Source organism: Hippopotamus amphibius, chromosome 8, assembly GCF_030028045.1.
Source record: "Hippopotamus amphibius kiboko isolate mHipAmp2 chromosome 8, mHipAmp2.hap2, whole genome shotgun sequence".
NCBI classification, from domain to species: domain Eukaryota; kingdom Metazoa; phylum Chordata; class Mammalia; order Artiodactyla; family Hippopotamidae; genus Hippopotamus; species Hippopotamus amphibius.
The window spans coordinates 114686382-114704499 of NC_080193.1; the positions used below are offsets into that span (position 1 = coordinate 114686382).

The following is an 18118-nucleotide window of genomic DNA, read 5'->3' on the forward strand; positions in this document are numbered from 1 at the left end:
ATGTATAATCAATTCTAACTTCAACTTGATATGTGCAACTGCCAATTAGATCATGTGGGCTCTAAATTTTAAAGAGTCCTGAGAACAGTTTCAAAAAGAGTCAGTAAATTTGGCTCTTAATGCTCTCCTTTCTTGGGGAACAAAAATGTAACCTAGAAAGCAAAATTTCTACATTTCTATAAAAGATTCAGACACTGCCTCATAACACTTGTCCTATCAGTTAACAGATATTAATACATAATATGAAAAATATAATTCAGTGGTGGTTTTCACATACTAAAAACAATGATATCTTAGAAATGTCATCCTAGCAGAATTGGTATGGTAAATCCGATAAAAGAAGGTAAGTCTGTGATGAATAATGCTGATGTCCAGGTATGTAATAAGACGTTATTTTTATTGCAGAATGGCCACATTTTTTTATGTTCTTATCTATATGTCAAGAGCTAAGTGATATACAGCTAGAAACAGAAATATATAGCCCCTCTTGAAGTACTTCATGATCAAAAAAGTAGTTCTCAAAATGTTTTTTCTATGAAGACTATATGTAGAAAATGCTTGCGCATGTGCCCCAACACATGTACAAATTCATATATACATATATATTATATTTAATTAAAATGTTAAATATACATACTGCTTTCTCAATATTAAGATATTATGAAATATACCTAAACACAGAAATCAAAAAGTATGAGATAAAAATTGCTTTTGATTAAAAATTTTAATATTTCTTTGTTTTTCCTCTTTAAATTCCCTATAGGAATTCATGTGTCCACTTTGGAAACCACTGGTCAAAGAAAAAAGACAGTGAAATGTACTGACTACTACAAAAAAGGCTTGAAAATGTTTTTTTCATGGGTGCTTAGGAGGAGAATCTAAATTCGTGAGGAAAGTAATTCCAAAATAAAATGATGAGGCCCTAAGGATCTACACGTCAATAAAATAGGAAGATCAGACCTATGATGCCATACTGTCTTTTGTTATTATATTATCCCATATTTAATTTTGTTAGCATAAATATTTACTTACAGGATTTTTGGAAAATGTGATAATGGTAGATAGTTCGTGAATTCCTTCATAAAAAAAAAAAGAAAAAAAGATAGTATAATCAATATAGCAAAATGAAAAATCCAAGAACAAAATCCACAACAAAATTAGGTGACGAAATGTGATGGGCAGAATTTTAAGATGTCCCCAAGATTCCTGCCTGCTAGTGTACACACCCATTGAACATGGGTACGACCTGTGAGTATACTTGGATATCACTCTCAGGATTACATTAGGTAGTGATTAAAGGTGGAGGGATTTTGCAGATACAATTGAGGTCCCCAAACAGTTGATTTTTTAAGTTAATCAAAAAAGAAATTATCCTGGGTGGACCTGGCTTAATCAAGTGTGAGCCCTTAAAAGAGGGACTGAGCGCTTTCTGAAGAAAAAGATTCTCTTCTTCTGGCCTTGAAGAAGGAAAGAGTCACGCTGTGAACTGCTCATGAAGAGAACACAGCCTTCCCTCCAGATCAGATACCCTAAGAAGAACAGACTTTGACTCTCCTTAACTGGCTTTGCCATGAATTGTACAGCTGCAAGAAAATCAATTCTGACAAAAACCCAAGGAGCCTTGGAAGCAGGTTCTTCTGTAGTCGAGTCTACTGATGAGAACACAGTTCAGTCAACACCTTAATCTCAGCCTCGTGATACCCTAAGCAGAGGACCTAGCTGAAGAAGTCTATTGGACTTCTGGCACACAGAAACTGTGAGGAAATAAATGACTATAGCTTTAAGCAGTGAAGTGTTTGAAACAGCACAATTGTTACAAGGCATAGAAAACGAGTACATGAGCTGTCTCTGAGAACATCATAATGCAACTGAGTGAGGATAAACAACTGACAGCCAGAGACACTCATGGCATCAGCATCTGTGGTGGAGAAAATAAAAGAAATCAAAAGGTCATTTAACACCAAAATAGCCAACATTTTCTCAGTGAGAGCTGCAGTAATTGAGAGGGCATTTTCCATTCCAATTCACTAGGGTGAATACTTGGTCGCAAACGCTCTTAGCAGTGCTATTTACAATAATCAAAAGGTGGAAACAACCTAAATGTTCATTAATGCATGAATGGTTAAACAAAAATGTGGTATATACACACAATGAAATATTACTCCGTGACTAAAAGGATATCTTATGGAAGAAACCCGAATGAACCTTTTGGCCAACCCAGTACATACATTATGGAGAAGGAAAGTTGTACTTTATAGTAGAATGCCAACATAGAAGGAATGACAGAATTAAAAAGCCATCATTTGGCAACCATCACAGCAATAACTTATTAAGATTAGGGTGATCAGTGCTAAAACTAATAGATGAAATTTGATGCAGATCAAGTTATTCACAAGGTTTTAAAATATCTCTCCCAAATATTAATGACTTATTTGCATAAAACTGATTGCCAGACTTTACAGAAGAGAAATAGGACAGATACCATATCAACCAAGTTGAGAAAATGATCACCAGTATTAGGACATACAGACACCATGTGGCTCCTGATGCACTGAGAACACAGCATCACTTCTGTGGTGTTCAAACCACAAAAGAGCATAACCTGGATCTAATGATGAGAAAACATCAGACAAACCCAAACTGAGAGATACTCTGCGAAGTAGCCAGTATTCTTAGAAAATGTCAAGGTCATGAAAGGAAAGGGAAGACTGGTAACTTTCCAAACTGAGAGATTAAAGAGACAGCTAAATGTAATATGCAACCCTTAATTGGATTTTGAAGGATACTATTGGGACTCTCAGCAAAACATGAATAGAGTTTGTGAGTCAGATGATGGAATGCAATATTAATTTTGTGATTTTGATGGCTATACTGTGGTTATATTGTGTCCTTGTTTTTAGAAGAAAGTTGCTGAAGTAATATGGGGTAATGGGACAGCATGTCTGCTACTTCATCTCAAACAGTTCTGAAAAAAATTTTATATTTATGTGTGTGTTATTATGTACTATATAGTGGATGTATAAATGTACGTATATGCATGTGTATGTATATATATAGTATGTATATAATATATATGAGAGAGAAAGGAGAAAGAAAGGGGGAGAGAGAAAAGAAATGATATATGCTTAATGCAGTAAAATATCAACAAATGGAGGACAAAGATTGAGGCCTGTCTTCTTTAAGTATACATTGTTTAATAGATTGAACTTTGAAAACAGGTAAATTTTTACTAAATTATAAAGCAAAATTAAATTTAAAAAGGGCAACTTATGAAAATAGAAAATAAAATGAAAAATATGATCCTAAATATGTATCCCATTGGTAGTATAACCACACAGACAAGAGCTATTTCATTTGACTCTAAAACAGAATAATTTGACCTAATATCTCTAAGGGGATGTATCATAAGGACAAAAGGAAGTTCAAACAAAACTTAAAAGCATTTTGGTAATCATATAGGTGAGACAGTATTGGAATTGTCATTCTGACTCTCTTTTGTCTATAAAGTGGGACAACCATGAGTAACGTTATATTCTATTGTCTTCATCGGTATTAAGAACTGGGATTCTTAATGTAGGTGAAAGAAGATACATATATGAAACAGAAATAGTTAAGTAAAGGCTCTGCAGTCCTGATTTCAAACTGGAACAATCAGTGTAAACTCAAGACATACTTTTATCTTGGGGAAAAAAAAAGGAATATTGAAAGGTTATAAACAACCAACTCCAGTAGCAATGAGCAGCACTCAGGCACTCAAGTTTTAGTCTTGAAAATAGTACTTCCCAGTAAAGAACCAAAGTTCCTTAAACAGATGGTTGATTAAATGCCTAGGACAGGAATTGTACAGAGTCTAATGTTGAAAAGGCCCCAATGGAAAATTCATCGTCAATTAGAAAAATAACTGAAATGGATTGAAACATGTCAAATATGTCTAAATTCATGAGCTAATAAGAATAAGAAAGGATAATAACTCATGCCGCAACACTGAAAAATGCTAAAAAACAAATTCATTATTTTGAGAGCCAGCAAATAAAGGGAAAGAACCAATCATTTATCTTGACTTTCCTATGTAAACTATTTCATTAGTTAACCCAATAGTAGATGAAGGGCAGCTTTTTCTTTGGAAGTATCCTGCTAGTAAGTGTAAAAGCAATGGTAGAATTGGAACATTCATTTTCAATCCCTAATAAATTTAGTGGAGCCATTGAGCATCAGTGACTACTTAACATCAGACAAGAGAAACAAGCAAAAGTTATATAACTCCTGATGAAAGAACACTACACCACTAGGAAACAGATTTGCCAAAAGAAAATCAAACCTGATTCTGATTAAACCTCTATATCCAACTAACATTTTACAGAAAATTCAGAGAACTGAGGGACATGTTAAATTACTCCATAGGGATGCCATCATTAAAATCCAGGTGGGTGAGAAATTCTACAGCACAAAGTTCCAGGCTTCTTCAACATTTATTTTTTTTATAAGGGGGGGGGAGGAGAAAGATGAAAGAGAAAGTTACTGATTAGATGAGACTGAAAAGACACATGAAAAATTGTAAATTATGAACTTGTTAAGAAATATAGGTTACATTTAAAACAAGCAAATTGAAAACAGTGATGTTTATGAGACAATTGGGAATTTAAACAGTGCTAGTTATTGATGCTCTTAAAGAATTATTATTAATTATTTTCATGTCATAATGGCATAGCAATTACATTTAAAATGGTTTTATCTTTTAGAGATTCGCACAGAAGTACTCATGGATGAAATTAGAAAATGTTAGAATTTGCATCAAAATAATATTAGTGGAAGGATAAGGAAAGAGCATATGGATGAACAGAATGGCCATGCATGGAAATTGCTGAAGGTGGGTGAGGGATACCTGAGGGTTCATTACACTACCATGAACTCTGCACATGTCTGATATTTTTTGTAATAAAAATTAAAAACAAATTACAACTATTACAGTGAATTCAATTCAACTGATATTAGTAATTTTGATAAAGTATTTTTTATATTATGAAATTTATACACGTAAAAATTTGTAAGCATTTTAAAAGATTAAAAGGGTTGCAATTTTTAATAGGTATGTTTCATGTATTGCTAGTTAGTAGTCCTCTTTGTCATCAATTCAAATAATCTCGGCTGCTCAACTTTACATTTGACAATCTAATTTAACAAAAAGATTTCTATCCCAAGGCCAGAGAATGATTCCTCCAATAGCTGCACATTTAAGAAGACACAATTATTTTTCAATACCTATAGTAAATGAAATACCAAAATATCCTGAAATGAGGCAAAGGTACACTTGACTTCAAAGAAGGTTTATTTTTAGGACTGAAACTCAAGTACACACACATATATACATACACACACACATACACATAAACATATATATTGTGTGTATATATACATATACCTATATACATATATATAAACATATACATACACACAAAAACCATATATTTTTAAAAATAGAAACATGGAAGTCTGAAAATAATAACAAAAATAAATTTTAAAAGTGTTATTTTCAGGACTTTCTAGGTGGTGCAGTGGATAAGAATCTGCCTGCCAATACAGAGGACACGGATTCGATCCCCAGTCCGGGAAGATCCCACATGCCACAGAGCAACTAAGCCTGCTCACCACAACTGTTGAGCCTGCGCTCTAGAGCCTGTGAGCCACAACTATTGAGCCCATGTGCTGCAACTACTGAAGCCCGTGTGCCTAGAACCCGTGATCCACAACAAGAGAAGCCACCGCAGTGAGGAGCCTGCATACCACAACGAAGAGTAGCCCCTGCTCCCCGCAACCAGGGAAAGCCCATGTGCAGCAATGAAGACCCAATGCAAACAATAAATAAATAAATAACTTTTTTTAAGTGCTATTTTCAACTCAACTTTGTCCATTTTAAAATGCTAACTAATCATGAACATTTATATTTCTGTTAACTCATAATGAAAATGATTTTGACATAAATTTCTCACAATAACATCTTTAACTGACCTTCTAGTTACTAAAAGTATCTGGAGTTGAAAATATTGATTAGGACTGAAATTTTGTTTTTCATCATATTTTAAAAATTTAAAATAATTCTTTCTCAGGAATTTCTAAAAGAGTATGTTTTACAAAGATGTAATACTCTTAAAATGCAATCAGGTCATAGACATGGAATCTTTGGAAGAATCTATTGTTTTATTTAAAACTAATGAAAGAGGCATAAATGTGTAAGCAGCATTGTGCAGCAGAAAGAATACTACCTGAGGAATAGATTAAAACAGGTTCTAACTCTCACTATCATTATCTATATAGCCAAGGGTAAATCACATATTGTCTGGAATTTAATTTCTTTCATTAGCCCCATAAAATGGGAATAAATTGTTTCTACAAACATATCAATAGTTTTAAAGGAATAAAGATATTTCCTCATCCTTAAAGTGGGATAAAAAATATCAATACTTTACTGAGTTCTTTGAGTGCAGTGCTACAGAAAAGCAGGGCACGATTATGAGCAAATAGAGCTTTTCAAAAACTCACCATCAGCTGGTAAAACTTGACTTTTTGCATCCTCAGGAGCAATGAATAAACTGGAAACAGCTAAGGAAAAGAGGCCATCTGTGGCTGACTTTTGAAAAGCAGACCATGTAGTACTAAAGATTAACCTGAATCTCTACCTGATTTGTGAGCAGCTCATCTTCTAGGCAGTACTTCTTAGAAAAAGAGCTCAAAGAGATGTTTGAGGAGTCCAGGGGTCTGGAAACTGAAGCAGCATAGAAATAAATGGTGCCTCTATAGGGTCAGTGCCTCTAATTAGCACAGGCAAGAGAAACTCCACTGCTCTCATGTAGTCACAGTAAGAAAGAGAGTCTTATTACATCCTGTAACCTGTGTCCTGGAAAAGGCTTAAGAAAGAAAAAGGTATTTTCAGTAACAGTTGAGAAAATTTCTTTTTAATGTGCTGCAGGGACTTTTTTCCCTAAATCAAAATTTCTGCCTGAGTTCAAAACCAATTAGTAATATTTTATTAAAATTCTTTATTTAATTTGAATGCTTATTTACTTTAAATAGATGTGCACATATTCAATTAAATTAGAAAATACATCAGAGCTTCATAATACAAAGTGAAAAGCAAATCGAAACGAAGTTTCTATTTTTAAATCTCATATTTGCTAAATAACAAATAAAACATCAAATTGACTAAGGCTATTTAAGTGCAGGAAAAGACTGAAGGAATGGCCTATCATTTAGTTCCAGGAATGAATTTATGAGTATATGTATATGCTTATATATATATATATATATATATATATATATATATAGCATATGTAAATTATATAAACGTGTGTATGTGTATGTGTTATATATATGTATATGTGTATACATTACACATACATACATATTTGTACAAGCATGACAACTGAATTTTCTTAGAAATTAACCAATTAATATGGCTAATGTATTATTTTAAAAGGCCACTAATAAGAACTAATTCCTAGTTAAATTTATCACTAATTAGCACTTTAAATGAAACCTGATGAATTCTGGACTGGAGTATTAAAAAGGATTTGGAGAATTTTGAGAGGAATAAATACAATATTTAAAGGGTATAACACATGATGGATAAAAAAGTAAACTTAAAGAGAAATGAAAAGGTCAAGAAAATAACTGTATGTCCAAAGGTAATTCAATGTTTATCTACATTGTGAATGAATTTCTTTTTTAACTTTGAATTTTTTGACATGAGAAACATTTTAAAAATAAAGAAAATATGAAGAAAGAGATTCAACACTTTACTTTTGAATAGAAACAAAGAACAGCTACTTAGCTCTACTTGCGGTGTTTTGCCATATGGAAGCAAAAAGCAGCTAGAGTTATATTTCTAAAAATGAAGATGTGATTTTCCATTCTCTTGCTCTGAGTCCTTCATACTTCCATTCTGCAGCTCTACCTGTCCCCCTGCCTATAAAGATTTTTCCCATATTAAACACACATTTGAGTGCTCCACTCCCAAAAACATGGCCACTCCCTCTGTACAAGTCTCCAAATATTCTCTGTCACACTATTTGAAATCATTAATTTACACATGCTTTCACTCTATTAAACCCAAAAGATTCTCAAATGCAAAAGCTATGCCTTCTTTATGGTTTTAACCCCAAACATGACATATATGAGACAAAAAAAAAAAATTGATTGATGAATGACTGAATGGGTGGATGGAAGTACCAACAACAAAAGGCTGGTGACAATAACCCTTCATGTTTTTAATCTGAAATTTTAGTAAATATGTTCCAAAAGAAAAAATATATTTTGGCATATTGATATTTTATCACTCCTACATCCCTCTGTAAACACAAAACACACACACACACACCCTGCGCGCACACACACACGTACGCATGCGCACATAAACACACAAATATTCCAAGTTAAAATATAAACTCTGTTCATTTGGACTTCACATTTTTAAAATTTCATAATTTTTACAGGGGTAGGGCTACCAAAATTATTAATGACTGTGACTGATTCAAAATTTTTAAATGGGGGAGATAAAAGCTCCTCCTTAAAAGAAGAAATCTGCTTTGTCAATGAGGAGGTGAGACCAGATATTCAATAAGGATCCTTTGAATTCTCATTTTAAACAATTTCCCATGATATCAAACTTCCATTAAGATTGGATACACGCATGTTTTACAAAGGAACAGCCTTTTAAAATGAAGTAAAAATAATTTTTCAAATGATAGCATAATTGAATAAATACAAACTTTCTCTGGATATTCTATAATAATGTATTTTTTGCTATTTTTAACTAATTGGAGCAAATCATACTATGTAGTTACCATTGGGAAAAACTGTTAAAATGCATCTTTCTTCCTGCTAACAAAGACCACCTGAGCTATTCCCATATTTAGGCTGTGTAGGCAATTTCTGGCATAGAAAGTTAAGAAAGTAAGTGTAAAGAAACTATTGGGTAATTTTAGCAAACAGCACTAGTTTGAGCAAATGTAACAAAACAACAATCCTTTATAATCCAATGAGCCATGCTTTAAAAGCTTCCAGTGTTCCCTGAGAAGCACTCACAGTCACTAAAAGCAGCCACGTTAAGCCATAAGAGATAATGGGAAGAGGAATTTCCTGTCATAATCAGTGAGATGAGGCAACAAAAACAACCAAATTGACGCTACTTTGGAGAACAATAAAAAGAACACAACCTTGTATTTGTATAACATCACACATATCCTAATTGCCTGCATTCTCACTGTTCCAGTTTTAAAAGGGAATTTGTTAAGTATTTTGAAAAATTTCCTGGTGTAGACAAAAAATATTTTCTGGGCACCCAAAACCTTTTCAAAAACAGAAATTATACTACTTTTTCAAAAACTCAATCTTTATCATTGTGATCTGGCATTTACTTGAGAATGAATAAAGTCTACCAGATTTTAAAAACAAGTGTTTGAATATATTTACCCAACTGTATCTGATGAAATGCAGTAATGTCCTGTATGATTTGAGTGCTTTTTATTCACCTTTCAATTGAATACTCTTATGTTTAAGGGCTTGCCATCCTGTGGCTTGTCTTCATAAAGGGCAAATCCTGCCTCTGAATTATCACTGACAGTCTCCCTTCCCAGGATGTAGGACACAAATTCCACAAATAGGTGAATTATAGCTGCAACTGATGCCAATTTTCTAATTGTCAGTCCACCTCTTCCATCAGAAGACAAAAAAGCACAAGATTGTTAACACCTGAAAGGACTTATCAACAGAGCTCTGAAACTGAATGTCTAGCCTTGTGATTTGTTTAATCAATCTGAGAAAAGACCTAGTGTCCTTATACTTTACTTACTCCATCCAGTCCAGTCACCTTAGTTAACCTTTGGTTGGTATTTCACTTTGTAAAAACAGTTTACTTGGTATATAATTTACATACCATAGAGTTTACTCATTTAAAATACACAATTCAATGGTTTTTAGAATATTTACACAGTTGTGCAACCATCACCATAATCTAATTACATTTATGCAGAACATTTTTATCACCCCCAAAAAGACCTCTCAAAGGAAGAACAGAAGAAAGAAGAGCAAAAAGAGGAAGAGGGGGGAGAGAAGGAAGGAAGGATCAGAAGAGGAAAGCTACATAGAATTTCATTTAAAAGAGTGAAAACAATGCTTACAAAAAATAAAAAATTTTAAAAAAAGTGGAGAGGAAGAAAGATGGCAGTGAAGTGGAAGGATGTGGAATGCATCCCTCCCTACAGATGCATCAGGAATACACCAAAAGACACAATAATTCCCACAGAGAACCAGCTGAACACCAGCAAATGAACTTGCACACCAGAAAGGACTGCAGAGATCCCGACATAACTGGGTAGGACAGAGGGAAAAAAAAAAAAAAGGAGAAAGAGGAGCAGAAGAAAGGAAAGGGATGGGTCCCACACCCTAGGGTGGGGGCATCTGAAGCAGAGGGGAGATTGCCAAATTTGGGGAAACGTCCCTTATCTGATGGGGAAACCCCTTCACCAACAGAGAATTTCCCTGGGTCAGAAGGGAAACATTTGGGACTGTTCAAGGAGGGTGACGCAGGTGATCTGTGGCAGACGGTAAAGAGTGAGAAACACACGGAGGGTCTGCACCACAGCTCCACGTGTCTGGACTGAGACATCGGTTCACAGCACCTCAATACATAAGGCAAATGATAACAGCCATAAAAGGGGAAATTGACAGGAACACAATAAGAGCAGGACACTTTAACACCCCACTTATAGCAATGGACAGATCATCCAAACAGAAAATAAATAAGGACACACAAGCTTTAAATGATACATTAGACCATCTCGACTTAATTGATATTTATAGGACATTCCATCCAAAAACGACAGAATACACTTCTTCTCAAGTGCACATGGAACATTTTCCAGGATACATCACATCCTGGGTCACAAATCAAGCCTTGGTAAATTCAAGAAAATTGAAATCATATCAAACATCTTCTCTGACCGCAATGCCATGAGACTAGATATCAATTACAGGAAAAAAACTATAAAAAACACAAACACATGGAGGCTAAACAATACACTATTAAACATCCAAGAAATCACTAGAGAAATCAAAGAGGAAATCAAAAAATATCTAGAAACAAACGACAATGAAAACACAACAACCCAAAACCTGTGGGATGCAGCAAAAGCAGTTCTAAGAGGGAAGTTTATAGCAATACAGTCCCACCTTAAGAAACAAGAAAAATATCGAATAAACAACCTAACTTTGCACTTAAAACAATTAGAAAAAGAAGAACAAAGAAACCCCAAAGTGAGTAGAAGGAAAGAAATCATAAACATCAGATCAGAAATAAATGAAAAACAAATGAAGGAAACAACAGCAAAGATAAATGAAACTAAATGCTGGTTCTTTGAGAAGATAAACTAAATTGATAAACCATTAGCCAGACTCATCAGGAAAAAAAGGGAGAAGATGCAAATCAACAGAATTAGAAATGAAAAAGGAGAAGTAACAACGGACACCACAGAAATACAAAAGATCATGAGAGACAACTACAAGCAACTATATGCCAATCAATTGGATAACCTGGAAGAAATGGATACATTCTTAGAAAAGTACAATCTTCCAAGTATGAACTAGGAAGAGACAGAAACTATGAACAGACCAATCACAAGTACAGAAATTGAGGCAGTGATTAAAAATCTCCCAACAAACAAAAGCCCAGGGACAAATGGATTCACAGGTGAATTCTATCAAACATTTAGAGAAGAGCTAACACCTATCCTTCTCAAACTCTTCCAAATTATAGCAGAAGGAGGAACACTCCCAAACTCATTCTACGAGGTTTTGGTATCATCACCCAGATCCCAAAACCAGGCAAAGATGTCACAAAAAAAGAAAACTACAGACCAATATCACTGATGAATATAGATGCAAAAATCCTCAACAAAATACTAGCTAACAGAATCCAACAGCACGTTAAAAAGATCATACACCACGATCAAGTGGGGTTTATTTCCGGGATGCAAGGATTCTTCAATATATGCAAATCAATCAATGTGGAACATCATATCAACACACTGAAGAATAAAAACATATGATAATCTCAATAGATGTGGAAAAAGCTGTTGACAAAATTCAACATCCATTTATGAGAAAAACTCTAAAGAAAATGGGCATAGAAGGAAACTTCCTCAACATAATAAAAGCCACATATGAGAAACCAAAAGCCAACAACATTCTAAATGGTGAAAAACTGAAAGCATTCCCTCTAAGAACAGGGACAAGACAAGGGTGTCCACTCTCACCATTATTATGCAACATAGCTTTGGAAGTTTTAGCCACAGCAATCAGAGAAGAAAAAGAAATCAAAGGAATCCAAATTGGAAAAGAAGAAGTAAAATTGTCACTCTTTGCAGATGACATATTATACATAGAAAACCCAAAAGATTCTACCAGAAAACTGCTAGCACTAATCGATGAATTTAGTAAAGTAGCAGGATACAAAATTCATGCGCAGAAATCTCTTGCATTCCTATACTCTAACAATGAAAAAGCAGAAAGAGAAATTAAGGAAACTCTCCCATTTACCACTGCAACAAGAAGAATAAAATACCTAGGAATAAAAACCTGCCTAAGGAGATAAAAGAACTGTATGCACAAAAATATAAGACACTGATGAAAGAAATCAAAGAGGACACAAACAGATGGAGAGACGTACCATGTTCTTGGATTGGAAGAATCAACAATGTGAAAATGCCTATCCTACCCAAAGCAATTTACAGATTCAACACAATCTCTATGAAATTACCAATGTCATTTTTCACAGAACTAGAACAAGAAATTTTACGATTTTCATGGAAACGCAAAAGACCCCAAATAGCCAAAGCAATCTTGAGAAGGAAAAATGGAGTTGGTGGAATTAGGCTTCCTGACTTCAAACTATACTACAAGGCCACAGTGATCAAGACAGTATGGTACTGGCACAAAAATAGAAAGGGAGATCCACGGAACAGAATAGAGAACCCAGAAGTAAACCCAAGCACATATGGGCACCTTATCTTTGACAAAGGAGGCAAGAGTATACAATGGAAAAAAGACAGCCTCTTCAATAAGTGGTGCTGGGAAAATTGGACAGCTACATGTAAAAGAATGAAATTGAACACTTCCTAACACCATACACAAAAATAAACTCAACATGGATTAAAGACCTACATGTAAGGCTAGACACTATAAAACTCCTAGAGGAAAACATAGGCAGAACGCTCTATGACATACATCAAAGCAAGATCCTTTTTGATCCACCTCCAAGAATAATGGAAATAAAATCAAGAATAAACAAATGGGACCTCATGAAACTTAAAAGCTTTTGCACAGCGAAAGAAACCATAAACAAGATAAGAAGGCAATCTTCAGAATGGGAGAAAGTAGTTGCCAGTGAAGCAATGGACAAAGGATTAATCTCCAAAATATACAAGCAGTTCATGCAGCTTAATACCAAAAAAGCAAAGAACCCAATCCACAAATGGGCGGAAGACCTAAATAGACATTTCTCCAAAGAAGACATACAGATGGCCAACATACACATTAAAACATGCTCAACATCACTAATCATTAGAGAAATGCAAGTCAAAGCCATAATGGGGTATCATCTAACATTGGTCAGAATGGCCATCATCAAAAAATCTAGAAACAATCAATGTTGGAGAGGGTGTGGAGAAAAGGGAACTCTCCTGCACTGTTGGTGGGAATGTAAGCTGGTACAGCCACTATGGAAAACAATTTGGAGGTTCCTTAAAAAACTACAAATAGAACTACCATATGATCCAGTAATCCCACTACTGGGCATATACCCAGAGAAAACCATAATCCAAAAAGAAACATGTACTGTAATGTTTATTGCAGCACTATTTACAATAGCCAGGACATGGAAGCCACCTAAATGTCAATCAAGAGATGAATGGATAAAGAAGATGTGGCATATATATACAATGGCATATTCCTCAGCCATAAAAAGGAATGAAATGAAGCTATATGTAATGAGGTGGATAGACCTAGAGTCTGTCACACAGAGTGAAGTAAACCAGAAAGAGAAAAACAAATATTGTATGCTAACTCATACATAAGGAAACCCAAAAAAAAAAAAAAAATGGTACTGATGAGCCCAGTGACAGGATAAGAATAAGGATGCAGATGCAGAGAATGGACTGGAGGACATGGGGTTGGGAGGGCAGGGGGTGAAGGGGAAGCTGGGACGAAGTGAGAGAATAGCATAGACATATATATACTACCAACTGTAAAACACAGAGCTAGTGGGAAGTTGCTGTATAACAAAGGGAGATCAACTTGTTGATGGGTGATACCTTGGAGGGCTGGGACAGGGAGGGTGGGGGGGAGTCGCAGGAGGGAGGGAATATGGGGATATATGTATAAATACAGCTGATTCACTTTGGTGTACCTCATAAGCTGGTACAAGAGTGTAAAGCAATTATATTCCAATAAAGAGCTTAAAAAAAAAAAAAAGTGGAGGGGGAGGGGCTGCCGTTGCGGGCGGGCTGCGCAGGCGCGCGGTGGCCGCGCGCCCCCCGCTGTTGGCGCTGGCATGTAGGGCCGGCATGTAGGGCCCCCGGGAGCTGCCGCAGGCGGGCGGGCCGGCAGGCCCCGAGGGCGCGGACAGGGCGCTGGGCGAGGCGGGGCTGAGCTTCACGATGGCCGACATGAGCCTGGTGGAGATAACGGAGGTGGAGTACCTGCAGCTGCAGCACATCCTCTACTCGCACATGGAGGCGGCGGCGGCCGACGGCGAGCTCGAGACGCGCCTCAGCTCGGCCTTCCTGGTGGCGGCGGCGGTGCCGGGTGGCTTCGCAGCAGCGGAGGGCGCGCCGCCCGTGTACCCGGTGCTGTGCCCCCCTGCGCTGGCTGATGGCGGCTTCGCGGGCGCCAGCCCGTGCCTGGGCGCCGTCGACGTGCTGGAGCTGCGCAGCATGCTGCTGAGCGAGGCAGGCGCGGCCCCCGCTGCCGAGCAGACGCCGGGAGCCGACGGCCCGGGCCCTGGCGCGCCCCGGCCCCGGGCGCCCGAAGGCGCTGGCAAGGAGAACGCGGAGGGCGCGCCCGAGGCGCGGGCCAAGCCGGCCGTGCGTGTCTGCCTGGAGGACCGCTTCAACAGCATCCCCGCCGAGCCCCTGCCCGGCCCACGCGGCGCGGAGACCCCGGAGCCCGGCGTGGCGCTCAGCAATTTGGTAACTCTTATTCGCCATCCATCCAAGTTAATGAATGTGCCTCTTCATCAGCAGCAAAACAAATGTACAACATTGGTGAAAAACAAAACTGCTGCTGCAACGACCGCTTTGCAGTTTACATACCCTCTGTTCACTCCCAGTGCTTGCTCTACTAGTGGAAGTTCTAATCTTTGCCAAACACAGAGTTCTAGTAACTCATGTTCTATACTCGAAGCTGCCAAGCATCAGGATGCTGGATTGCCAAGAGCATTTTCTTTCTGTTATCAGCAAGAAATTGAATCCACTAAACAGACTTTGGGTGGTAGAAACAAAGCTTTGCCGGAGCAGGTTTGGATTAAAGTCGGAGAAGAAGTGCTATGTAAACAAGCAATAAATAAGAGGAATCGGAGTAGGATACATCAGTTGGACACGCACATAGAGCGAAGAGCCCTTGGAGAGATTCAGAACGTGGGCGAAGCCTCCACAGCGGCGCAGGGTGCTTGGCAGTCAGCGGAGCCGTCCCAGGCCACCCTCTGGAAGCAGACGCAGAGCGGGCCCCAGGGAGGCAGGTCCCAGTGCAGGGAGAGGCACAACCGCATGGAGAGAGATAGAAGGCGCAGAATCTGCATCTGTTGTGACGAGTTGAATCTTTTAGTCCTGTTCTGCAACGCCGAGACTGATAAGGCAACGACCCTGCAGTGGACCACGGCCTTCCTGAAGTATATTCAGGAGAGACATGGAGATTCTCTTAAAAAGGTTTTCAGTGCCCAGGAGGCGTCAGGTGGAGGAGCTGAGAAGATAGACGAGTCTGCGCATAGGTGGCTCCCTTTGTTTTATTTCTCCAATGAACACAGAGTCCAGTGAACAGCTGCCCACCCCTCACCTGGTCTGAGCCGTCAGCACTTACCATGTTCAGCACACACGCATGCATGCATGGCACGATTTCAGAGGCCACGACAGACGCCATGACCCTCCACCTCCAGATAGTTCCGCCTGCGTCTCCCACGTGGCCCGCCGCCACTTTCCTGCTTCACAGACCCGTTGTTCTGAGACCCCGCGTGGCATCTTCCACTGCAGCTGGCCTCGTCCCGTCTCCGTGGGGCTCTCCGCGTGGTGTTGGGGGCAACTCTCCCACCTGGGCCTCGAGGAATTCGAGAGTGTATTTTGCGGTAAAACTGGCAGAAGGCTAAAGCTGACCAGACCAGACTCCTTGGTGACGTGTCCCACACAGGAGAGTCTACAGAGTAGCCCGGCTATGGACATCAAGTGACTGAACGTGAACACGGATTCCTGGGAAGTAAACGGCCGCTCCTTCGTGACCCATGAACATTTCCTAGGACCCTGGAACTCTGCTCTGATAGTCTAATTCTAAAGGGACATGACTTAGCTGATGGGACTCCGGTGGGGACTTTGAAAGCACATTTTGTAAAAATATTTATCTGAAACAAAATACTTACCCATTAATGTCCTCTTAGACCATTTGGGGATGAAGACATCTTGACAATTGTAAGTACTTTTTCAATTACCTGTCTGATTCCATCATGTTTTCTTAACATGATAACTTAAAAAGAATTAACATCCTTTGGAATCTCTTTAGTCTTAAAAGGTACATTGCTTTTTACTTATTTTATTTACATTTTAAATATGCCCCCTTAGCGACTAGAACAAGTTAAATTGTTCTTAACTATAAGTAGTTTGGAAATTTTCTTTCATTTGTTTATCGCTTCCCCTTGTGACGACTTCTAGCTGCATAGAACTGTATTGCAAGATGCAGTCCTGTTTTAAACCTTTTTGCTAGAGATTTTCCAGAGATCGCCTTAAAGGTGCTTTTGTCCACAACTGAAATACTGTCACAGTGGATTGCTTCAATGCCCTCATTTTCATACTGAGAGTCATTACTTTCTGTGTAATAAACTGTAGTGTTTGGAACTGGAAAAAAAAAAAAAAAACAGTGGAAATATAAATTCAATAAAATTTTAAAAGTATATTTCTCACTTTAATCTAGATAATTATATACTTTCTTCCTTTATCATGATTAATATTATTAATTAGTTACAGGATGACAAAAGAGTCCTGGCAAAGGCCTCTGTGTTCTAAAATAGAGCACTAGGGCATCTTGGTTTACTTGAATAACTTTGCAAACCATGAAATTCACTTTTAAATGAGAGTGGTTGCACTCATTTCACGTTACCTTGAGGAATTTTGAAATAATGAAGGTGTTTTTGTAACTAAGGCAGTGACACTGTAACTAGGAACTCTCAGCCCCTTGGCATTATTCCAACTATATTTCCTACTTATGATATGCTTGTGAGTTTATGCTTACCATACCTGACTGCTACCCTACACCACCATTAACTTAGTTTAGCTTGCTGCTAATGGAAAAAGCTGATGATGCCTATTCTATCTGCTTCATCTTTGTCTTTCTCCCTTGTTTCTTGCTCTTCAGAAGTAGCTAGCCAAGGATTTCTGATTTAGATAATGTTCCAGTGCAAGCCAACCTTGATGGCTACTTGGAATCATGTGACCAAGACAATCATCTCTGCAAATACTAGCTTGCCCTCTCTGCAGCTTGTAGCCCTTTCTTCTTTTCCCTATGTAATCTCCCAGCAAAACCTAGGGAGTTGGGAGTTGGTTCTCTGGGACATGAGTCCACCTTCACCCCAGGACTGCTGAGCTTCCTCAACAAAGTGATCTTTCCTTTTGCCCAAAATTTGTCTCTCAGTGTTGGATTCTTGAGCAACAAGCTGCTGAACCTGAGTTAGGTAACATTTTCCTCAAATTCTTACTCTAACACTCACTTTCAGGACTCAGTTGGAATGTCCTTTCAGGTCTTAACAATCTTGTGCTTTTTAGTTTTGCGATGGAAGAGACGGACAGCAATCAGAAAACTGGAATCAGCTGCA

At 37.8% G+C, this 18118-nt stretch overlaps 2 protein-coding genes across 3 annotated transcripts in view; one reads left to right on the forward strand and one right to left on the reverse strand.

Annotated features, from left to right (window-relative positions):
* GULP1 (GULP PTB domain containing engulfment adaptor 1) overlaps window positions 1-18118 on the reverse strand; it is a 263361-nt gene that overhangs the window by 136920 nt on the left and 108323 nt on the right. The window lies entirely within an intron of this gene.
* LOC130859226 (transcription factor-like 5 protein) lies at window positions 322-16719 on the forward strand. The gene is made up of 3 exons (XM_057746509.1): window positions 322-375; window positions 14619-15971; window positions 16363-16719. Exons 1-3 carry the CDS (start codon window positions 322-324, stop codon window positions 16483-16485), a joined length of 1530 nt encoding a protein of 509 aa, XP_057602492.1. The 3' UTR covers window positions 16486-16719.

What these genes read in the sequence shown, in the direction of transcription:
- LOC130859226 (XM_057746509.1), top strand. Translation starts at nt 322, where the DNA reads ATGGTAAATCCGATAAAAGAAGGTAAGTCTGTGATGAATAATGCTGAT. An exon ending in TGAATAATGCTGATGTCCAG is followed by an intron (nt 376 to 14,618) that starts GTATGTAATAAG and finishes GCCGGCATGTAG; the next exon opens with GGCCCCCGGGAGCTGCCGCA. An exon ending in ATGGAGATTCTCTTAAAAAG is followed by an intron (nt 15,972 to 16,362) that starts GTTTTCAGTGCC and finishes CTGGGCCTCGAG; the next exon opens with GAATTCGAGAGTGTATTTTG.